General features: G+C 40.0%; 1 protein-coding gene across 6 annotated transcripts in view; it reads right to left on the reverse strand.

Moving 5' to 3' along the window:
* The window catches only part of RBM45 (RNA binding motif protein 45), a 37,395-nt gene extending 12,740 nt beyond the window's left edge, over positions 1-24,655 (reverse strand). Inside the window, exons 1-11 of one of the 6 annotated variants that reach the window (XR_010919848.1) lie at positions 24,284-24,655; positions 21,753-21,875; positions 21,480-21,606; positions 19,347-19,478; positions 18,824-19,003; positions 16,528-16,657; positions 14,484-14,577; positions 13,917-14,083; positions 10,819-11,019; positions 5,000-5,096; positions 1,975-2,278 (exon numbers count right to left, since the gene is read on the reverse strand). Coding sequence is in view for 4 of the 6 variants with exons in the window: in XM_067549175.1 (XP_067405276.1) it covers positions 10,827-11,019; positions 13,917-14,083; positions 14,484-14,577; positions 16,528-16,657; positions 18,824-19,003; positions 19,347-19,478; positions 21,480-21,606; positions 21,753-21,875; positions 24,284-24,562 (1,425 nt within the window). In the remaining 2 variants the exon portion in view is untranslated. Of the gene's footprint in view, positions 1-1,974; positions 2,279-4,985; positions 5,097-10,818; positions 11,020-13,916; positions 14,084-14,483; positions 14,578-16,527; positions 16,658-18,823; positions 19,004-19,346; positions 19,479-21,479; positions 21,607-21,752; positions 21,876-24,283 lie in introns of those variants that run through there. The other 5 variants (XR_010919847.1, XM_067549176.1, XM_067549177.1 and 2 more) reach the window with 5 other exon arrangements.
* Positions 24,656-25,216: the final 561 nt, after the last annotated feature.

The raw sequence follows: 25,216 nt of genomic DNA on the forward strand, positions 1-25,216 counted from the left end.
GCCCTATGGGTACTTCTAAAGGGAAAAAATTCTAGTAACCGTGTATGGGGCGCACAATGGAATCGACATAAGCAAGCACTCGAAGAAGAGTAGATTAGGACAAGGAGTTGGTTAGACTGGGATTGAATGTTGGGGGGGGGAGAAGAACTTCTTTGGGAGTAGAGGGGGAAATTCAAGTCAGGAGGTGTGGAAAGGAGAAGGGGCGGGAGGGAGACTGTTACTGCATTAGCTCAAGAGGGCTGCGATAGATGTTTTCCAAAGATTCCAACCCTCCTGATAAAACTATGAGGTGTTAATATGATGCCATATGATGGAATTTCTTTTTTTCATGATTACATATTGTTTTTCCCACAGGGCCCTTTAACATTTTTTAAGTTTAATATATTTAGATACAACTGCCACTAAAAATTAAATATAAAAGAGGGGAATCAAATGGAAGAACTTGCATCTCTGAACCAACCCTAACTTTATGCTCTCCTATTGACTTTTTATACCATTAACATAATATTGCTTTTTATTGATTTTTTTTTTATACTCAGCTGTTCCGATGTGCTTATATCGATCATGCTGTAGAGACAAATTCACACGGTGTGCATTCATCATATCATTTTACACTCACATATTATAGAAGTGGACTCAGATTCACTGTGAAAATACCTGCCGCATAGGAATATATTGAAAAGTAAGTATTAAAATACCCTGCATTGAAATATTAACTCTAATTACATCTATCTGAATTATTTTTAAACTATCAATTACTGGATGACTTAACAGGTTTCTACTGCTGCATTTTGAAGAAGATGAGTGGCATTTTTGAGCACCACCTACTGGGAAATTAAGTACTGCTGCTTACAGGCAAATAGTAAAAGGTGAGCAAGCAGGCTTCCAATTAAAATTTGGGGGCACAAAACCACCATAGTTCTATCTTTGCCTTGAGGTGTATAGGGCTGCAGCTATTCTGAACCCAACAGGATGCATTAAAGATGCAGTTCACTTGTAATCTGTTTCTGATCAGTAATGCTACTCCAAGTCTCTCTAATCACTTATTTTTAAACAAAAATGTTCAAGTGAACTAAGTGATCTGGAAAACAAGAAGCTCATAACAGTGCTTGAGCCTGATTTAGAGCATCTAGGTGCTGCCAAAAACTTCTTCATACAAAGATCAGCTAATGCACCCTTATCTAACCCTGGAACTCTCCCATTTAATCCAGTCTAGAGATCGTGTTATTTTACATGGACATAAAGGAAATATAAAGCAGCATTTTCCTTTTTGTGTCCCAAAATCTGAACTGCTCTAGAGATGACAAACCAGTGCACTAACCCAGTGAGCCATCCCTTTACATTTTTTTTCACATGCATCCTTTGACAAATATTACCACTAGATGTGTATGAGAGTCATCATCCATACACACATGTGCAAATACTTATTTGAGTTATCTTTACTCAATCTTTCAGCAATGGCCCCAAACTGAAACAGTGGGTTGCTTAATAAACCATTATAATTCTTTGAAAAAGGAGTGAGTCACTGCAGTTGTTCAGATGGTACATTTCATAGTTAAATAATGCACTTTTAAAAAAAAATAAAGACCATGATACTAATGATCACAGCTACCAGTCTCTAAGATGGGCAATGTATAAATTTCAATAACCCACATCTGACTCCCAGTCCAGTGCCCTGCACACTAGACAACAATAAAATAGCATTTCATACTTTTGGCCTTAACCCAGGAAAGCACTCAAGCAAGTGCTTAATTCCCTTCCTGAAGAGGAATGCTTTCCTGGATCTGAGGCTGTTTGGACCAGGCTAAACCTTGGTAGTAACTGGTAGCAATCTTTGAAATATTCTGCACCAGATTTTTTTAAACATTTATATATTGTTAGTTCTCATGTGAATTTGACTATGTTAATATATGCACTTTCAATTACTCTTCGGTATGTACAGTCTGAGTCATTAGCAATTAACCAGTCAAACAATTAATGCTGCCTCCTTTATTTTTCTCCCATCTTTATAATGTTCATGTTAGAGGCATGATTTAAACAAAAAATTTTATTTCTCTAATACAGAATGACAGACTGCTACAACTATCAGTTTACAATTTAAAACGTTGGCTAATTGTGGATTTAAGCTACATTCTGCGTTTTGGATTTTTTAAAAATAAAGTATTTTTTACACAAAAATCAGCTAACAGTGAAAAGAGCGGTCACTGTCCACAGGAACCGTGTCTAGTCATGTTTTCAGTCAGTCAGCTGAGCGTCATGTCATTATTTAGTCTCTGCTCTGTAGAAAGAACACAAGTATGAACATAGTATCAAAGTTAAAATACCTATTTTTATTTTCAAATACATATTATAAGAAGGGTATTTCTTACAATGGCACCCCAACCCAGACATAGAAGCCTATCTATAATTAAAATATTTCAAGAAGCTAATACTCTATGAATGATTCCTTGGTTCTCTAACATTAGTTCTGTGAGAAAGCAAGCAATTTTTCTAAAATAATGTGTATTATCTTGTAAACTAAATTATTGTCTAGTTCTTTATTAATGTGCCTCTCTCTTTTGGAATACATTTGTTTGCTTATATTGTAGCCACTCTGAATATTCATATAGAGAAAACAAAAATATAAATACATGCATATTACTGAACTTGTCCCTTTTCCACAGATTTTTTTTTTGAATAATAAACAGAGGCAAAATATTAATTTAATTTTGGGGCCATACCTAGATTATATCTAAGTTCCTTTCCATCTGTGCTGCACAGCAGCCCAACTTCATCCTTCCTTATGGTCTTATTCATATACCTAAAAAAAATCTTATTATTTATTTTAATTTCCTTGGCAAGAGCTAATTCAGTTTGACTTTTAGCAATTCTCATTTGCTACATTTTCTAACCTCCACGATGTTACTTTCTTTGGTGAACAACCCTTTCTTTCATTCCTTATAGGCTCTCTGCTTACTTCTTTTTGAGGTGGATATATCTCCATCTGGGTCTGGAGCCTCTCTCTACAAGATTTTTTTCCCTTGCTTTGGATGCCAATTTCATTTTTTTTTTTTAATATTTGAAGAAATTCCAAGCCTCCTCCACATTTAAGCTCTTGAGCTCTTTAATCCAGTTGACTCCTTTAACTAATTCCCTTAAATTTCCCAAACTCTGAAACTTTTGAAATAAAAAATACTAGCTGATGACCTGATTTTGATTATCCTTCCATTTAAACGGAATCATTTCATGACCCTCAATCCAAGGTTATTTCCTACAACCAGCTCTTCTATGATGTCCTGGCTACTTATTAAAACCAAGTCTAAAATTGTATCACCTCTTGTTGGTTTGGTGACAATTTTATGAAGAAAACTCATCTATCACATGTAGTAATAACTAGGCCCTAGCAGTACTAGTAGCATTTATTCTCCAACCTATATCTGGGAAATTAAAGTCTCCCATTATGACAATTTTCAAAAGTATCTCTCTCTACTACTGAAGAGTTCTCTATCCACATCTGAATCTGACACTGGGGGTCTATAGCAGACCCCTTACACAATTCTAATACAATTCTCCCCCAAAGTGATTTTGACCCAAACAGGTTCTGTCTTGTCTATACTATCGCTTTGTATTTCTTTAGTTTACTGCTTCGTTGATGTACAATGCTACCTCACCACTTTTACCTCTGTTCCAATCTCTCCTAAACAACATATACCATTCAATAGCTATATTCCAGTCATGAGTGCTATTCCACAATGTTTCTGTAATCCCTATATCTGCTTTGATCTCCTGCACCAGTATCTCCAGTTCCTCCATTTTCTTGTCCAGACTCCTTGTATTCGTGTATAAGCATTTTAGTTGCTTCCCTTGGATTTCATCCAGTTTTCTAGCCAGATGAGATGTTGTCCTTTTACTAAAACTAGGCTGACTATTTCTCCAATCAATGTCTGTGTTTTCTTTCTCCTTGCTGTCCTTACTCTTACTTTGTGGTTTTCCATCATCTCTTACTAGATCTTCATTTAGCTTATTTTCCTCCTCTGTGTTGAAGCCAGGCATGGAGATTTCAGAAGTCTCTCCCAGCTTCCTCCCCTCATCTCCTAGCTTAAAGCCCTGCTTGTCAATTGCGCCAGTGTTGACCCCAGAAAGTTAATGCCCCAGGTACTCAAGTGGAGTCCATCAGTGGAGAAGAGTTTTCTTTCTATGAATGCCTCCCAATGGTTATCTCATCCCAAAACCTTCAACACCAATCCTTGAGCCATCTGTTGATCTTCATTATCTTGTCATGCCTTCGCTCTCCTTCTCTAGGGACTGAAAGTATTCTGAAAATCACCCAGGACTCCACATTTAAGCACCTTACCCAACCGACCACAGTCATCCTTGATCCAATCCAGTGGGCAACTAGCAGCATTACTCATCCCAACATGCAGCATGATCAGTGGATTTGTCCCTTCTCCCCTCAGGAGCCTTTGTCTAGAACCAGATCCAGAGAACAGAAAAGAGTGCTATCTGCCAGGATCAAGATCTGAGATGCCGATGTGAGGCTGAAAAAGATTCTGAGGGGAAAAGGGACAAATCTGCTGATTGTGCTGCTTGTTGGGATGGCTATCTCCATCACCATTTCCTCCCTTCTTCAGGGACTGGCTTCCCTGCTTTTCTTCCTTGCCACCTCATCTTCTGCCTGTTTCTCCTCATTCCACAGTACACCAAACCTGTGACAACTCAATTTCACCAGCACTAGCTGGTCTCTTCCTCTGCCTTGTCTTCAGGGTCACATTCTTCTGTGGATCACCCTCCTCTTCTGGCAGTCCAGCTTTCAGGTCCTTTTGTTTGGCAGGTGTCTGCAAATCTTGAGTTGTTTATACCACCTCCTCTCTCTTTTCCTGCATTATACTTTCAAATCCCCATATGAATTCCATCATTGACTTCAGGTGCATCTCTAATCCTTGAATTCCCTCTGCCATGAGCTCTATCATAAGTATAAGTATGCATAAGTAGCTTCCATCAGATACCCAATCAAACACACTGTGCATCCCGCAGCTTCCGCATCCGACAATCTTCTCCGTCTCCTCTCCTCATTGGTTCACTTCTAGGGCTGCCTCAATACTCATCGTCTTCTCTTCCTAGACAAAAAGGAAAGGTGGAAAGAAATCCTCCCCTAGACTCTCAGCAGCAAATAGCAACATTTCTGTATCTACTCTAATGGGCCAAGTGACTGGATTTTAAGCCTAGCCAAACTAAATCAGCCCTGCCCTCTCATTAAGGAATATCAGCAAGTACTGAATCAAGCCACACACCTGGAAAAACTAAAAAAATAAATAAATAAAAAACAAGACTACACCTTCAGAACAGAACATAAAATCACCACTCTCTCTCAGGCCAAACACCCACAGAAACTCCAGTGTTAGCCGCTAGCTGTTCACTGCTCCAATGTTCACTAGTGACAAATTCTTTCAGTTGTTGATCACCCTATTAAAAATGTGTGCCTTACTTCTTTATGGATTTGTCTAGCTTCAGCTTGAAGTCATTGAATCCTACCGTGCTTTTTATATATTAATTATATTATAGATAAAAAACCCAGAAAGTGTCATTGAGTAACGATAAACCTACAGGATGCAAACTTTAGCAAGACATCCTAAATGTACATGCCAAAAGTTCAACATTTTAGGAAAATCTATAGCTGCTGCTCAAAAACAAAATGTTAGAAAGCTAGAGTTACAGAACACTGGAAATGCAATCTGAGAGGCATAAAAGTTTAAGTGTTTCAGTTCACCTGCTGTAAGAAAACTAAAAACAATTTGTTTCTGTGTAAGGGAAAAAACCCACTGACCATTTTTAATATGTTACAACATTTAACCCTTAGACTACTGAAATAAGTTATTCTAAGATCTTATTTTTCTGAGATAAGTTTCTGATTAGTAAACCACAATTTAGAAAGATAATTTAACCATATGGACATAAGTCATAATCATTCAAACATTGAGGAAAATAACAAAGTCAGCCTACATTTGGTCTCTAGTAAGATTAGTGTTGAGTGTTAGAAAATAAGTGCTTCAGTCTGCCACAATTCTAATAAATTGCAATTCCCTTCAAAGTAGCAGTGCTACAAGTTTGAAAAAAAATATTTTTGTTTATAAACTGAGCAATCTTTGACATAAAATCAGCAAGAGAAACATGGAAATCTACAATTCTATTTTTAGTCACTTACCACATTTTGAGACACAAAAATACATTCCAAAGTCAGGTAAAAAAAGCTTTGTTAATTTTAAAATGCCATTATGTAACTTAAGAGGAGCATCTACAAGTGGAGCTTTCAAAAACTGGTTTGTCTTTGTCTTTATACATTTCATGCTATATTAATAGCAGACTTGCGACTGCATAGTTTACGTTAATATGACTGGCCATCCTTGATAACTATGAATATTTATCAAATTCCTCTGTAGTGGAGTAGAGATTTTAATTTTATTCTTTGACGTGAAAGGACAATATTAAAAAGCCTAGACCAGTGGTGCCCAAACTTTTCCTGTGAGCCCCCCCGCACACTTACCAGTAATGGAATCTGTCCATGCCCCCCCTCCTCCATTACTGCACAGTTGGCTCAGCAGAGGAGCTTGGGCTGAAGGCAGAGCTAAGGATGGGGGAGGAGCTGAGCTGTGGCCAGAGCTGGGCTACGCTCTCTTCCCCACCTCCCTGTGGGGGCTGACCTGGGCCCTGCCATGCACCCCCCATACACGTTCCTCCGTGCCCCCCCCCCAAGGGGGGCAAATTCCATAGTTTAGGAATCACTGAACTAGAACGAAGGGCAGAGCTTACTCCTCAGCCACTGTGCACATGCAGAATTCATGTCCCTGCAAAAAAAAATTTTCTCCACAGAAAATACATTCTGCTGGAGAGGCATTGCAGTTGTGCCTTTCGCCCACCAGGTGACGTCAGAACAGAGGACAGCTGCTCCCAACTGGAAGCATCCCAGCTGGTGATAGGGAGAAGAGGCTGCATTCCTCACAGCACCCTGCCCGCAGGGCCAGGTGAGGAGGCATGGGATATGCGGGTAGGGGGACAGACAGTGTGGAGCACATTGGACTGCTGGGAGGTCACAGAAGGGGGTTTGGAAGGGCTAGTGGGGAGGGACTGGGGCAGGGGCTGAATGGGAGTGGAAGTATATGGCCATATGGGGATGGAGAGAGAAGAGGAGACTGAGTGCGGGTGCAAGGACACATGGCGACAGGGAGTGCGGCAGTGTAGGGACAGATGCGTCTGACTGAATGGGAGAGGCTAGGGGGTCAGCTATGGTCTGTATGGGGGAGATTCCCCAACTCTATAACAATATCTTTCTCCCACCTCCCCGCAAAAAAACCAGTTCCATACTTTTTCCACCCACATCCAAAAACCCTCCAAGGCCCCTTCCCAGCAATTACTTCCCTCTCCTCCAGCTCCTCCATTACCCCTGACCCCCCCAAGCTTTTGCACTGCTTCTGAGGCGTGCGGGAGATAAGTTTCTGTATTGTAGTTTAAATGAATTATTACTCAAAGTTCTGTATTAATATGTCTAGTAAGGAACCTATTTGTCAAAAAAGATTTCCTGAATCATTTTTGTTGTCTGTATTGTTACAGGCATATTTGTTGACTGGTATTTGGAAATAAATTACCAAAATAATTTAAACTGGCATGATTATATTGTGTTATTTTGACAAATAAAATATGCAGAATTTTAAAACATTATGTGGAAAAAATTTAATTTTTTGGTGCAGAATTCCCCCAGGAGTAAGAGCTTAGCCAAGGTGATAAAGGCACATTCCCTATACTGATGTTTTGAAAGGACAAAGCAATCAAAAAAGTCCTTAAAATATTCTGGACTATGTTTCCAAGCAAAGAGAGCAATGTCAAAAGTGTCAATCAGAACACTAATTTGTGTAAAAACTAAGGGCCACATCTTGCATCTGTTACATAGACTCCAAAAGTTTTGCACATACAATGGTTGCAGAATCAGATCCCTGAAGGGCAGGAGAAAAAATAAATAGATAAATGAAATATATTAGAGAAAGAGGAAACATGAGTCTGGATGCTGGTTTTACATCTGAGGAACAATAAGCTGTGTATCAGAGAAGTCAATACTATGGATACCCACTGACTGTAAACTAGTAATATACAAATCTGAAAATTCTGGAGAATCCAGCCAGGTCAAATTTCCATATTTTGAGAGTTTCTGCAAATAAAGGAGTGTTCAATGGAACACTGTCAGTGATTAAACTGAACATACTTGAAGTTGGTTAAAAAAGGACATGCACAGAGAAGTCCCTGTGAAAGAACAGAAGAGAATATTGCAGAACAAATCTTACTCGATCTTTACAACCACCCAATTAAAGACAATAGGAGTGAAATCCTGACCCCAGTGAAATCAATAGTAATACTTCCATTGACTTGAAAAGAGTCAGGATTTCATCCTAGGACATTTTGTGTGGGGAAAGCAAATCTAGGTTTCTCCCACAACCATAGTATGGCTCCTCAAGTCATTGGAAAGAGATTCATACTATTTTTTCCAGCTCAATTTGACCTACATTTCCAAGTGTACAGACTTGCTAGACTAGAGAATCTCACTGGCAGAGATCATATTCAATATGATCAAAGTGCCTAATTTGTTCTTGGAAATCCAGAAATCCCCATGCTATATGCTTAGCTTTAAATTCAGACAGCAATAAAATGACACTGAAGAAAGACCAACTCCCCTGAGTCATGAATATGATGTTAATCATTCATTCTCTCACACACACAAAGATAAGTATGGACTCTCTTGCTCGGAGTATCAGGCAATTTCTATCCTAAGAAAGGACTTCATCCACTACAAAGAGTGCAGTCTAGGCTCAACAATATTCTCATCATACACCCCAAGTACACATGATTTATGAAATGTAGATTTCCTTCAGATAAAATATGAAAAAATTTCAGCCAACAAACTGAAATAAGAGACCCTTGCACATGGATACTGCTTTGGATGGGCAGAACTGAACCCCTGAACAGGAATGCTGCTTGCTACCCATAGACACCTCTAGCCTCTCTCAGCCCAACTCTTATTTATATTTCAAGTCCACTTAGCTTGAGAACTCTCAATGATTCTCCCTTAGAGTCCTAAAAAGATCTTCACAAAATGGACAGAGGACTAGGCCAACTGGATCTTCAACAGTACTACTTATTCTATGTAGAGGGGAATTCAGACAAAAAAAGATGCATAGCACTCTTTGGTTTACAACAGGCAGGGCCATGACCTCATCTGTGACACTTAAGACTATTCTCTTCTTAAATCTGCCAAGCTGCATCAAAAAAGGATCTTTCCTGATAGCTTTAAGTCCCCCAGTTTCTCTTTATGGATCAATCCCTGCCTGAGGAATAGAAGAAAAAGCTTCAGTGATAACCTCTAATAGTCAGAATGTAAAACCATTAAACCTAAGTGAAGTAGATCTAGGATTATAAAATTTCCTTCTTTTAAATCCAAGCAACCCCAGTTCACTGTTTAAACCTTATTCAGAGGTATCCAATATTCACCTCTCTACTTAAGACATGCATGTTGAAGACCAATGATCACTGGCACTTTGCTAGTCTGTATTAGCTATAGCCAAATACTAGCTATCACACTACACTCCTTCAACTCCTGGACTAAGTGGCATGAGTAATTTGACAATTTCATGGGAGATTAAACATAGAAATGAATCTAGCACCTCATTGTCTTGCCTTTGCTTAATTCATAACATAATTCATAATTTTAAATAGTATTTTGGCTGATGTGCTACAGAATCTAGGGTGACAGACCTCAACTGGCAACTCCTCATCACCTGTCTTCCACTTTCATTCTTTGGTCTTGTAGAAGATATTCCCTAAATGGAACTCCCATTTTACCTACACTGGAGCTCTCAGATTCTCCCATTATCCCTCAACTAAACTTTACTTTCTTGGTCTCACTGATGACAACCCATCCCTCCTACCTACAGGTGGGAGAGGAATGTCTTCACAGCTTTTATCTCATCTATATATCTCACCAAACTATAGTGGAACATACACTATTTTGGTCTTCACATATTCACATATGGAGAAATTCCTTTCCATATGGAGAAATAACCTAGAACTACTAGGTATGATTTTCAAAAATACCTAAATGACTTTGGAGCACAAGTCCCAGCAATTTTCAATAGGACTTGTGCTCCTAAATCAATTAGGTCCTTTTGAAAATCCCTTTCATTCTCCCTTTTCTGGGAGATACTATAAGACATATTTACACTATGGATTTCCCCTAGATGGCCCAAGCCTGCAAAACCTTTGGGTTGTCACTTGACTTCCTTCCTTCTCTTTCTAAGCTCCACTTTATTTACCACTTTCTTTCCTCTATTTCTTCTCTTTTCTCAGACTTCAGATCTTTGTCCTTATCTATCACCATTATGACAGCATGCGTTCTTTAGTGAAAGAATGATACAGAGACTGATCTCAATCATATCCTTTATTTTTCTATACCTTTTCCTCTTAAAAATGTTCAGCATTGATACATAAGCACATAAAGTGAATCATTTGCATATGGTTGTCCAGATTGACACTGATTAACTGGTTTATATTTAACTGTATATTTTTTAAAATAAACTTAAAATAAGTTAACTTTTTAGTAGGTATTTTTTTAAAAATGAAAAACATGCTTTTGGGCAGTGATCTTACATTCCAAATTTGTCATGAAGCAAGTTTTTACAGACAAGTTATAAATTCCTTAAAAACTGAGGTTATAATTGAAATGCTGTTACTAAAGAATAACAGAGGACCCACCATTTAAACTAGCTGAAATTTAGTTTACAACCCAGACTGAGCACTTACCCATTGGGTCAGTAAGTTCTTTGACGTTTGTTAGATTCTTCTGAAGGTGAATCTGCCAACATTACTTTAAGCCTGACACCTTTCACCATCTTGCCATGTAATGCAGTTATGGCATCGTTGGCACTTGTTTTGTCTGCAAACTTAGCATAGCCCACATTTTTTCCTGTCACAAGGTAAACTTCTATAAGATGTCCAAACCGACTAAAAAAAAAAGATAAGAATGAAGTACAAGTTGCATAATATTTACAACTTATAAATGTAGCTGCAATATTTCAGCCTACCAATTCAATATCTTCTGCAATGACAGTAAGTTTTATTCTTGCACATGTGCTATCTGATTTTGTGTTGCCCTTCCCCCATCTGCACTTTTCCTACCTTTTAATAGTCCTGGAAGATGCTGACAAAAATAGGAAAGAATTGCTAGGCCACATTCTCTAAGCACTCCCACAATAAAACCACACCATATCTTCAGTGCTTTACCCAACATACCAAAAAACAAAAACAAAAAAAAAGTAAACCTGACCAACATCATGATCATTACAGGTGAATGGTGTGGAAATGATACTTAGTATATGGTAGTCCTTCTGACAAACTTCAGAAAGGACATCGATGGGCTAATTTATTTGTGTCCTATATGCGTAGACCACATTTGTTCACTTGTAATCTACAATTTGAGAAGATCTCAATAAAGTGGCTTAAAAATAAACATTAAAAAAACCACATAGAAAGTCCCACTCTCCCAAGTCATCTCAGAACTCCAAGGCAGGGGTTGATGCAGAGAGAGGAAAAAGACAAAATGTACTTGTATGTAAAAGTACTTTATGTCAGGTTGTAATATAAAATGCAAAAACTATGAAGAAAAGCTTCCTTTCCCTCCAGATTCTGACTAAGATCCAAGTAGGTACGTTTCAAATTCCACACAAACTGGCAACAGGCTTTTTTGTGTGTCTATTTTTATAAGTGGTTTGACTTTTAAAAAGAGCTGTCCCTCAGTTACTCCAATAAGGCTGGCAGATATTAAAATGGGGAAATGTTGCCATGTCCCTCAGTACACACAAAATAATCCAACAAAGTTGGTAGACACAGCAATTCTAAAACAAGTTTTAAAAAGGTGAAATGGTGAAAATTGTCTCCCAAGTCTTTGATACTAATACATTGGTAGCCTCAAATGACTCTTGGAGGAAAGCCAGTAGCACAAGTAAGATTACATTATTTCAGGTCAGGTTGTAATAAGCAGTTAAATTTCAAGCTGAAATAAATAAGAATGCAAATTTTCAATGTGGTACCATAAGGACATGCAGCACTAAAGTTTTCTGCAAATAAAAAGTATGAAACTAACTTGACTTCAGGATTATCTGCACATCAGGTTTAATAACTGGTAGCACAAAACTACCACAATATTGACATTTGCTTGGAAACTGACCATAATTTATTGAACAGAAGAAAGGCCACAGTGGGTCAGACCAATGATCCATCTAGATCAGTATCCTGTCTTCCAACAGCAGCCAATGCCAGACGCTTCAGAGGGAATGAATAGAACAGGATAATTATCAAGTGATCCATCCCGTTGTCCAATCCCAGCGTCTGGCAATCAGGGGCTAGTGGCACTTAGACCATGGGATTGAGTCCCTGAGCATCTTGGCTAATAGCCATTGATGGACCAATCCTCCATGAACTTTAGTTCTTTTTTGAACCCCGTTATTGTTTTGGCCTTCACAACCTCCCCTGCCATTGAGTTCCACAAGTTGACTGTGTATTGTATGTATCAAATCCCCTCTTAGTCGTGTCTTTTTCAAACTGAAAAGTCCCAGTCTTGTTAATCTCTCCTCATACAGAAGCTGCTCAATACCTCAAATAATTTTTGTTGCCCTTCTCTGTACCTTCTCAAATTCTAATATATCTTTTTTGAGATGGGGCAACCAGAACTGCACACAGTATTCAGGGTATGGGAGTACCATGGATTTATATAGTGGCATTAGGAAAGGGATAGTAAATATCATAATGGTTCCTAACATTGTTAGTTTTTTTTACTGCTGCTGCACATTGAGCAGATGTTTTCAGAGAATTATCCACAAGGACTCCAAGATGCCTTTCTTGAGTGGAAACACCTAATTTAGACCCCATCATTTTGTATGTATAATTGGAATGTTTTCCAATGTGCATAATGTTGCATCCATCAATATTGAATTTCGTCTGCCATTTTGTTGCCCAGTCACAGAGTTTTGTGAGATCTCTTTGTAACTCTTCACAGTCTGTTTTGGATTTAAACTATCTTGAGTAATTTTGTATCATCTGCAAACTTTGTCCCCCCTCACTGTTTACTCCTTTTTCCAGAGCATTTCTGAATATGTTGAACAGCACTGGCTCCAATACAGATCCATAGGGGACCCCGCTATATACCTCTCACTTTGAAAATTGACCATTTCTTCCAACCCTTTTTTTTCCGTCTTTTAACCAGTTACTGATCTATAAGAGGACCTTCCTCTTGTCCCATGAGTGATTTGCTTAAGCGCTTTTCATGAGAGACCTTGTGAAAGGCTTTCTGAAAATACAGTTATACTACATCAACTGGATCACCCTTGTCCACAAGTTTGTTGACCCCCTCAAAGAATTCTAAAAGATTGGTGAGACATGATTTCCCTTTACAAAAGCTGTATTGACTCTTCCCCAACAAATCTTGTTCATTTATGTATCTGCTAATTCTGTTCTTTACTATAGTTTCAACCAATTTGCCTAGTACTGAAGTTAGGCTTACCAGCCTTTAATTGCCAGGATCGCCTCTGGAGTCTTTTAAAAATTGGCATTACATTAGCTATCCTCCAGTCATCTGATACAGAAGCTGATTTAAGTGATGGGTTACATACCACAGTTAGTAGTTCTGCAATTTATATTTGAGTTCTTTCAGAACTCTTGGGTGAATACCGTTTGGTCCTAGTGATTTTTTACTGTTTAATTTATCAGTTGATCACTTGTATTTGCTGTGAGCTGTCTTATAGGATTTTCATGATTATGACCTTGTTTGATTTCAGTATTTAGTCTAAATTTTTCAGATTTATTCTACTATTGAAGTTATTTTTAATCACTAAATTGTACCTTACCAGAATACATCCTCCAGCACAGTTACAGGTAAGGGATGAGGATTAAACACTATGAAAAGCCTTTCCTTCACAGAAGTCTCAGGTGAAGCCCTTTTTTTGCGTGATGGAAGTATAGCATCTGTTTGGGGCTGAGATAACTGAGAGCTAGAACTTCCGCTGTAAGGCTGCTGAAACAAAAATAAAATATAACGAAAAAGGTAACAGATGAAAATAAAGTAAAAAAAATCCATTTTATCTGATTTAGGATTTTGTTACTCTGGTAGGACATTAGAGTCCTGGATTATATATGGGCTATCTGACAGTCACATGATTAACTGATGTATGTTTCTTGACTACCTCCCTGACAGTATTTTTCATAGGCAATAAATCCAGTTAAGATCATATCACCTTTAAAGAGTACAGAAAAGCTCAAAAATCAACCCTTCAAACAGATAAAACAAAAAAATCAGTTCCTAAAGCAGTCACAAGGATAAGAGAAAAGTTGGACACAGTTGTTTACTAAACATTGCAAGGTTCTGCAATAATTGCAGAGAAACAACATTAAGGGTACACAATGTAGTTACTTACAGAAGATGTATATTGCTGACCAACTAGATTATTATTTGATACCATTGATGACACCTGTGCAGTCACCAGCTGTGTTGCCATTTTTCTGATGTGGCTGCAAGCAGAAGTAATCATCATAGACTCAATATGTCTTTACAGCAAAAGTAACATTGCTATAATCTTAAGAAATTCAACATGACAATTTGTTTAGTATCAAATTTTCACAGAGAAAGTACTGAGCAAGGAAAAAACTATTCAGTCTCCCATGATACGTGGTGAGAGCATTCACAAGTAAGTAAATCTTTGCAAATTTATGTTAGCACTCTTGATAAATCCAGAATACACACAGATAACTGTATCCCAATGTTCTATGCTCTTTTTCTATAACATAGCCATTTGGTTATCACTGTTGCTTTAATAAATAGACAGAATATACAAACCCACCTCATGGAGTTAAATGCAGCTCTGAAAGTTGCTTGAGAGAAGTAAAAAAAGAGTTTGCTGCAAACATTATTTTTCCTATAATTATCTTATCCATCTTGAAAGTGAAAGTAGGACAATTACATTTTCTGGTTGGACTAGCAAATTTTAATATTTTGCAAAGCTGGAATGAGGCAAACCTCTTCACATCTTATAACTGTGAGACTTGGAATTAAATATCAACAGATCTGTTAGCATGACTTTATTGCATAGAATGTTGGCTCAAACTGCATGCATTGCCACACACCTGAATTAAATATTTTCTCTTAAAGGTGACTTGCAGAGGAACAATATTGGGCTGTTTTTATATTTTGGGTTTTGTTCTATTGTTTCTTGATGATATGTAAAAAAAATGTATTCTACTTCTTTTAACCTTATAAATATTAGGAGTATTAAATCATTGCCCTCCCTGTTTTGCTGAACGTCTCCTAGAAGAATTTGAGCAAAAATAGCTCTCCCATTGCTTAACTGATCAAGAAATAGTGTTAAATCTTTAACAATGATTTTTCATTCTTTGTCAGACATTTTAGACAGATCATTAGCTAACTTAAACTTCTTTCCCCTGATCTGCTCAGGTTCCACTTCCTTGGTACTCCTACTAGCTCTATAGTCACACAGAGTTTTCCAGGAAACAGTAAACAAAAACCTGTTTCTAATATAAAACTCCCTACCCCAAACACTCTCAGGCCTTCTTTATACATTATAAGCTAATAAAAAAGGTTCAATCACATTTTTATTGTTATCTTTTCTTGTTTTTATCTTTTCTTTTCCCTCTATGTCTTCAAAAGTAGTAGCAATGTTTGGTGTCTCAAAAGGCCTTCTCTGGGATTATGCCCTGTGTGGTGCAGTGAAACGCCACTGCGGGCTGAAAAGGGGTTAACAGTTAACTAGTTACAGTACTGGTGCAACAGATTACCTAACAGTTTGCTTCTCAGCCACAGGATCAGGGCTGGGAGGCCTCAGGTAATAATTTAATGAACACCTGGGCCTCATAAAAGGGGAGAGAGTTCAGTCAAAGGAGGAACAACAAAGACTCTTGGGAAGAGGCCTGAGCCAGAGTCTGCTGGAGAATGGACACCTCAGAAAGATATTTACCTCGCCTTCCTTGTCTACCTCACAGAAACAATCTGAGGAGATAATGCTCAAGGCCACAGCAGGAGAGTAGACTCCAGAGTAGATAAGAAGACAGAACCCAGAGGAAGGCCAGAATGGTTGGGAGTCTTTTTGGACATTAGTTTGAGCTTTTGCTGCCCGAAAGAGATTGGATTTAAATATTTCTCAGATGGAGGGTTGAGCTGTGCACAAAGCAGATCACCAGCAAAAGGTGCAGGAGATGAAGATCTCTGCAACTTTTCCCCCTGGGACCAGGAGGCACTGTAGTGATGAGTGGACACCATAACACGCTGAAATACCTTACATTTCAGAGGACACAAGCATCTACTACAAATATGAAGTTGTACAACGGTCACTAGGTTTTATTTTCTTTTTCCTTTTCCCCTTGCCTTCATACACAACTTTTTGAAGAGAAACACTGCTCTCCAGAACACAGAGTTACAGCTTTTCACCTACATGGATTGGTACTTACTCCAATCCATCACTCCCATCTTCAAGGAAAGTTACACCTAACCGATTTCCAGGAGGATATTCAAAACCATGTAGCTTGTATTTGGCATATATAGCTGATGCTGCAGTAGTGTACTGAATCACAGCATGCCCTATAGATGGATAAAACATACCAAGATAATGTAGAAAGTACGTAAGTTTAAAACCTCAAAAGCATTACTAAGAACAAAGTGTACTCAAAACAATAGAGCAGGGTTCAACACCAAATTAGCCATAGGTGCTCAAATACAATGAAGTATTTTTTTTTTACTTTATCATCCAACTCATCTTTAGCAAAATCCATAATATTTCTGATGAAGCAGAATTAACTGGGTGACTGAACAAATCTTTACAGCTGAACCTGAAAATCATTTACTACTTCCTTTATAGCAGGGGTTCTCAACCGGTGGTACGCGTACCACTAGTGGTACGCGGAAGACGGCTCGGTGGTACGCGCGGCGTTTCCTGCCGCCGTTTCTGCCGCCGAATCCCCCTCCCTCGCCACCGCCACGGAAGATTGCTGCCGCCGATTCCCCCCCTCGCCGCCGCCGAGAAACTCTGCCGCCGCCAATTCCCCCCCTCGCCGCCACCGATTCCCCCCCCTCGCTGCCGCCGGAAAGCCCTGCCGTTTCCCCCCCTCGCCGCCGCTGAGAAAGCTTGCCGCCTCCGAATTGTTTTCCGCTGCTCCCTCAGAGAAACCCTGCCGCCGCGGCGAATGTTTACTGCCGCTGAAAGTGCCACCCACCCTGCCGCCGAAAACGGCCAAACGGTGGCAGGGTTTCGGCGGAGGGCATTGGTTCCTGTATGTATCCCCGCCGCTGCCGAAAGTGTTCCCCCTGCTTTTTTACCGAGTGCCATTCGGGGCAGGTATAGTGAATGTACCTGACTCGAGTGGTACTCGGGAAAAAAAGGTTGAGAACCACTGCTTTATAGGATGCCTATTTAAAAAAAAAAAAAAAAAGCAACAAAAATTAACAGATGTTTGTTTAGCAAAAACCACCAACTTATACACAAATATTTTCCTTTTAAAGTGTAGTTTTTTTCTGAAAGAGGTGATTAAAATAGCATTGTAGGGTTCCTATTTGTTGTCTCAATGATTTCCATATCAAATTTGTCAGTTTTAAAAGCAAAGAGGTAGCTCTTGTAACCAGCATTTAAGCCACTATGTTCTTTTGGCTCATGCATCATCAATACTAATAATTCTGTGCCAGCAATTTAGTTAATACTATTCATTATAAAATAATCCAGATCACTCTTTCAAAGCTATATTGACTCTGCAGTGCTAGCTAAAACAACGAGAGTCCTGTAGCACTTTAAAGACTAACAATTTTAATTTCTACAGGCATCACCTTTTGTGGGCTTCAACCCACTTCCTCAGAGGCAAGAAATAGAAATCAGATAGGGGGTATGTATATATATATATACATCCAAGGATAAGGAACAACAATGGGGAGGGTAGGTGTTAGCAAAATCCATTCAGTTAGAGTATATGAGGCCTATTCACAACCACTGATTAGATTAGATTCTCACCTTCTAATCAATGGTTGTGAACAGGCCTCATCTACTCTACTCTAACTGAATGGACTTTGCTAACACCTACCTTCCCATTGTTGTTCCTTACCCTTGGATGTATATATATATATATACCCCCTATCTGATTTTTATTTCTTGCATCTGATGAAGTAGGTTGCAGCCCACGAAAGCTTATGCCTGCAGAAATTTGTTAGTCTTTAAAAGTGCTATAGGACTCTCGTTGTTTTTGCTGTATACAGACTAACACAGCTACCCCTCTAAAACAGTTCTAGCTAAAAGGTTTAAAACTGTAAAGCCTTATTTTTAGAAGGAATCCATATACTACTTTGAAGGCATGATGAAGATTCAACAAAGCAGATGCATGGTTTTTTTCCTTAATAGAAATCCTACACATCTTTGACAACATAACATCTGATGCAGAGTCTATTAAGAAACAGCTTTCATTTGATTTTGACTGCTGAGTGTATGAAATGTAAGAGATACTGTGGGCTGCCTCCCTACTTTGTAAATATTAGGACCCATCATGAATCTAGTTAGAATGAACAGTTGCATCCTATCCCTAACAGTTCTTTTCAGAGGAAATGTTGTGGAGTAGGAGGAGAACAGCATGCATGACCAAATTTATGTATCCTCTACTGCCAAAGGGATGCATCATTCTGTACTGAAAAAGAAGAGGAAAGGGAAGAGAAAGTATTTTAGAGTCAAAGTTGTAGAATGAAAGAGGTTCTTTTTGTTTTGTTATTTACCATGGTTAGTATGAGGATCTCGCTGAACATCACAATACTCCAGTCCTGGGACTAGATCAAAGAGGAAGAACAGTTGCTCTTGTACGAAGGGGAGTCGCGATACCACTGACAGGCGTTTGGAAACTGATTCCCGAACTCTGGTCTCATTCTTTTCAAAACTACCAAATTCTGGCTGCCCTTCTCAAGAACCAAAATAAAACACATTGCAAGTCACTATACTACTGTACCTTTATCATTTCATATACATTTTAATTAAAAAAGTATAAAATATTATAATAAAAAGGACATACTTACTTCAAAAAACCAAATCAAAGAACAAATGTAAAAAAAAAATCCCTGAGCAATAAAAACTAAGTGTTTGAGTTAGAACCAACAAATGAAAACCTGGACCTACTATTTTAAATATTTGTCTCCTTTTTGCCTCTCTCTGAATATACCTTTATTTCCCTAACACCCTTTCTAGTTACTATGTGATCTTACCCAGAGTTACCAGCCATTGTTAATGTGAAAAGTTATTACTTACCAAAGGGAAACACATTCCCTCTAGGTTCATGTCCCATTGGCTCCTGCCTCATACTACTGCTACTACTGTAATATTCACGTTCAGAGGATTCAGACGGCTTGTTTTTAGGTTCAGCCAAAATGGCCCTGTAACCTGAAACAAGTAACCACAAATTTCAAATTTCATCTTGTATTTTCATACATCTATGACTAGACAATGTTCTTTAAGCACTGTATTGAAAAACGTATTACACAGAAAAATCAATTATTGTTTCTTATTAAAAAAAAAGCTATTCTATCACTCATGAAGACTAATACAATTAGAAGACTGGAAGCAACATAACCCATAATTAAGCATAAGATTATGTCATGGAAGGATTCCGTGATTTCCACAGATTTTCATGACATTTTCTGCTTGGGGCAATGAGGCCAGATCTCTGAGCTGCCACAGACAGCAGCGGGTCCCTGGAGCTGTCAACTGCAACAAGTGCTGGAACACCCCTCCCTCCTGTGGGACTCAGGCTCTCATCACTCCAGTCAGCCCCATTTTGTCAGTTATTTTTAATAAGAGTCTGGGACAGGTCACAAGATTCCATGAATTTTAGTTTATTGCCTGTGACCTATCCCTAACTTTTACTAAAAATAACTGACAAAAACTTAACCTTACCTATAATCTATCCTATTCACAAGTACAGTACAACAGAACCTACTTCACAGTATCCAAAGATCGTCTTGGAAATACTTGACTAAGACGCAAGCAGTAGCTGGACATCTATGCAGGCTCAGAAAACCTTTGCCTACCATAGGCACCACATCTGTGTAAACTATTTGGTCTATTCTCCGACCAGCTATCTCACTTCATTTTGACCACACACCGGACATGAAGCCGGGTCTAAAGAAATTTGTTAACTGGCATATATACATGTGTGCTGTGCAACCTTAACTAGTACTAAATTCAGTGTTTGTGTGTCTTAATTTTAGTTAGGAATAAGATACATAAGACATAATTATAAAAAATAAGTGCTGACTTAATATTTGTGATTAATTGGGCACAACACAGTCCAAGACTATACAATTTATTTATTTCACAGTATTCAAAAAACATACTACTCCACTGTTTTGGGCACATGTATCATCTTTATAAAATATTACACAGCTTTTGGACACTAGTTTTAACTTTTAACCCTCCAACACAACTCTCTCAGAACTAAACACTCCCACTACCTTGTCTACACTAATTTATTTGCAAATTTGATCTCTTGCATTTTGATGACCAACACAGGAAGAGTTGAAGAACATTCTTTACTGAAACCACAATAAGCATGTCAGCACTAGTGATCATCTAATATGTTCAAGAAGGCTCTACACTGAATATTGGTGTTTCCTCTTGGCTGTGTGTGTAAATGGATAAAAAGAAAAACATCACAGATCATCTGAGGAGCATGAAGCACTACAGAAAGGTATATTTTATTTTTCTATTTCACAGATGGAGAAACTAGAGCATTAGAGGTTAAATTAATTGCCCGATGTTACAGGAATTCTAGTTCTGATTCTCAATCTGGTGCTCTAAGCAACAGACAACAAGTTTAACTGCAACAGATGTTAAATCATAAGACTACGTGTACTATATTCTGAAAGTAATGAAACATGGCATTATTAGTATGAAATGCAATTTTGTTTAAATAGCTGTAGTCACAATACATTTTACAGTTGTGTTTGTGCATTATTGCATATCCTTTTATTTTGAGCATCTCCTGAGAACTTCATAAAATGGGGTTCATCTATGTAACAAATATATATGTGTATACATGCACACACATACTGCCCTAGAGCCAGGCTATTTTGCATCAACAGAAGTCACTGAAGTTTGTTCCCAAAGCCCTTTCACTGTTCTTACTTTAAATCTAAGACCTTGATCCTGTAAATACTTTCACAGGTGATTAGTCCCACTGAACTTAAAGGTACCACTTGCATAAATCTATTGTTTAAACTTTACAGTATCAGATTCTGCACTCTCTGGCCACCGATGCATTTACACCATGAATAATTTTGCTATTAATAAAACCAAAGCCAGAGGCTGCTGTACTTGAAGCTACACTAATGAGTTCAGTTTCTCATAATAAATGAGTGGGGGAAAAATCAGTCACATTCTTACTTCGATCACACTCTTCTATTGCCAGGGCAGCTTGGGATGGTTTTAAATACCTCACGTAGCCCAAACCTTTACTTTCTCCTGTGGTCTTCTTCTTAATAATGCTACAATATTCAATGTCTCCATACACCTAGGAGATTTAAAAATTGTAAAAACAATTTTATCCAACATTTCTGAAATTCATAAAAATTTTACATTTTAATCTATTGACTTCTGTCAAAAATAACCTGAGAAAATGCAGTTAAATATAATGACTAACTAAAACTCAACCAGTACCTTAAATTTATTCCTCAGATCTTCCTCTGTATAGGACTTCGGTATCATAACAAAGATTCGTGTAAGTTCTTCATCTTCTACATCTCGGTGGCTTCCAGAAGCTCTGGACTGGGCAATGAACACCTAACAGCGTTAAACATAATGTTGTTTACTTGGAAAAAGTGTAAATATATATGGATGGTCAGGAAAAATAATTTAATGTCTTCAAAACAGCTTAATGCTCATCTTTGCATACTCTGACTACTTCTGGGATAAAAAAACAAAAAAGTTGTCTTTTATTGCAGAGATACTGTGACAAAAGACCTGCCTGCTACAAGCATGGTACCTCTGTACATAATCAGGAACTCAGATCAGAGACCAACCCACATGCTCCCGCGTAAAGAACGATAGTTCATTCTTTAGTTATTATAACCCACCTTCCAAAAGCCTGTCATAAGTTAAGCACTTGAAAGCGGTGTAACTGACTGGTCAATGAGTTGCACCAGTGTTACCTGGCTACCCTGCCTCCTCCAAAAGACCTGGGAGGACAGGAAATTTTGAATGGGCACTTATGCATGGTGGAGGGACAAGAACGCTTAGGCTGGCTACTATTAGCAACATTAATGCTGGCACAGTTGGCTCCTTAAGCATGCACTAATGTACACTGAAGCAAAAGGATGGACTTTGTCATAGCAGATCCATGATTTTAGTAATTTTGTTTAAAAAACAAACATAGATCACGCAGTGATTGCCTGGTCTGTTCATTCCCTCTGAAGCACTTAAAATCATTGGCCACAGTCAGAAGATAGGATACTGGGTTAGAGGGCCACTGGTCTGACCCATTATTGCCATTCTTATGTTCTAAATAAAAAAACCTAACTAGTAGCAAACTAAGGCCCTGATACTGCAGTGTGCACTGACTTCAATGGGAGTCCATTTGTGTGGGGCTCAGCATAGATCAGGGCCTAATTTCTCATAGCTATACTATAATACACATATAATAAATATATGTAATAATTATCATAATAATAAATAATAACTATAATATACATAATACTTCTAATTTATATTGTTCTCTTTCAGAGGAATACAAGTTAAACAAACCTGTTGGAAAGTAACCTAATATTAGAGATGGAGAAATTGAGTCACAGCTGTTAAATGACTTGCCTATGGTCATAAAGCCTGTGCCAGGATCAGGAATAGAGTCCTAAGCGCAGGTGTGCACAGCACATTTCATTAGGGTGTGCACCTAGGGAATTTTTTTTTGTGTGTGTGTCAAACTCAATTCCACCGGCGGGCCAATTTGAATTACCCGCTGGCGGAATTCTCGCTGCATCCTAGTCTCCGTCGTGAAACGCCGCGAGGAACGGCATTTTGGCGGCAGATCGCAGCATGTTCAGAATCTCCCAGCTCCTTCTTTTTCGGGGGCAGCTCTATGCGAATGTGTGACAGACATAAGTTTGACACCCCTGCATTAGGGTGTGTCTGGGCACACTCGGCACACCCCATGCACACGCGTATGATCCTAAGCTTTTAACTTGTCACATGTGCTGTTAAAAAACCATCCTCCCTCACTTGATGACATCCTGTCACACAAGAAACTTTACCATTTTTCTCACTGCTAAGGTAAATGAGTCTCTCTCATAATTTAGAGAACAGTAAAACAATTCAAGAGACAAAAAGGGGTCATCAACAGGAAATCATCACTGATTTTCATAGATCAAAATGTGAATTTTTGTATTTAAAAAATTTGTATATTGCATTAACAGAGCTTTAATACGCCCTCCCTGATGATTCATTTATATCAATTTCAAGAATCTTTACAAATTTTTGAAGAAGAGCTTCTGCACACCCTGAAATCTAGTCTATTAAAGAGTAAATACTAGGCTCCAGGGACTGTATCTTCCCCTAAGCCTCCTGCTGTGCTTTTATGATCACACTTTCCTTTACCTAAATGTTTCTCTCTCCCTCCTGTGGATGTGTGGAAAACTCACACGAACAAGGGAAAGCTGCTGCCCACTTATAATTTGGGCTGCACGAAGTGCCAAGTGCCCCACACAAACAGAGGAGAGGAGAGGGTTTTTGTCTCTCCTTAGGGAGATGAGGGAACGCAGAGTGCAACGTGAGTCTCACCTTCTTTGGGGCGTTTACCCAGCCCTCAGCAGAGACTATCCCTGAGCGCTCCAGGCTGCTGGGAAAAGGAGGCGCAGCTGGATTAAGGCCGAAGTGACTGATCCCCTTTCAGCACCCGGCTCTGCGCTGGGACCGGCGGGAGGGGAGCGGCAATGGCTGGCTGGGGAAGTTCTCGTTACCCCCATACCTTGGCTAACCCCGACCAGACAGGTCCTCAGCAGCCCTCACCGCGAGGCCGGAGCGGGGATGGCTGCGCTGGGCCGGGCACCGCCGACCCAGGCCAACAAGGGGAGGAATCCGCGGCCTCCCTGCTCGACCGTCCCGCCCCTGGCAGCAGCCGAGACCCGGCCCCGGCCGGCGCAGTTTCTCGGGCCGCCGCCGCCCAGGTGGGGGGGAAGCGGCCGCAAGCGGGCCGGTACCTTGATGGGCTTAGTGTCGGGCGCCAGGCTGCGGCCGTGCATCTCCTCCATGGCCCGGCAGGCCTGCGAGCTGCGGGCGAACTTGACGAAGGCGATGCCGCGGGACTCGTGGGTGCGCTTGTCCCGCACCAGCCAGATGTCCTGGATCTCCCCGAACGGGGCGAAGCGCTCCCGGATCAGCGCCTCCCCCGCGTCCTTCCCCAGCACCAGGAACACGCGGCTGTTGGGGGGGTCGTCCAGGCACTCGGCCGACAGGCGGAACCCGCCGCCCTCCTCCATGGCGGAGCCGCCCGCCCCAGCGTTAGTCCGGACGGAGCCTGCAGCGGCACAGATCCAGCCCCAGCCACTGTCGGCAGCGTCCCTGCCCTGAGTCCCTCCTTCCTCAGAGTGTGGCTGGGTGGGGGGGGGGGAAGGAGGGCGCCTGCCTCTCGCGCATGCGCGGTAACAGCTGCTGAAGCCAACTACTGCCCGTACTGTGCCCTTAGAAACGTGCTCCCAGCTGGGAACAGGCGGGGCGGAGCTTGAGCAGGGGCCCGCTTCCAAGCCAAACCGGTCCGGTGGCTGGTATGGCACTGCGGGGGGTAGGAGGGGCAGCTAGGGCTGTGTCGGGACAGGCAAGGGGGAGGTGTGCTCAGCACTGCCAGGCAGTGGCAGAGGCCAGGGCGGGTAGCAGGAGGGATGAGAGTCACTATGAAGGCAGGGAGCCAGCTGCACAGGTGGCTGCCAAAACAGCGCGTGGGCAGGGGTGCTGGAACAATTTGTACAGTGGGGGCGCTGATTGCCACTGAACCAAACTGTTATTTATATGATGGAAAACACTTCAAGCCAGGTGGTGCAGGAGGACCCCTAGTTCCAGCCCCTACAGGAGCTTGTGTACCTGCTGTACAGTCCATCTCATCACTCCTTCCCCCAGGGTACGGTGATAAAGGCAGT

The sequence above is a fragment of the Emydura macquarii genome, unplaced genomic scaffold, assembly GCF_026122565.2.
Source record: "Emydura macquarii macquarii isolate MOO-44397 ecotype Brisbane River unplaced genomic scaffold, CSIRO-AGI_Emac_v2 contig_1253, whole genome shotgun sequence".
Taxonomy (NCBI): Eukaryota; Metazoa; Chordata; order Testudines; family Chelidae; genus Emydura; species Emydura macquarii.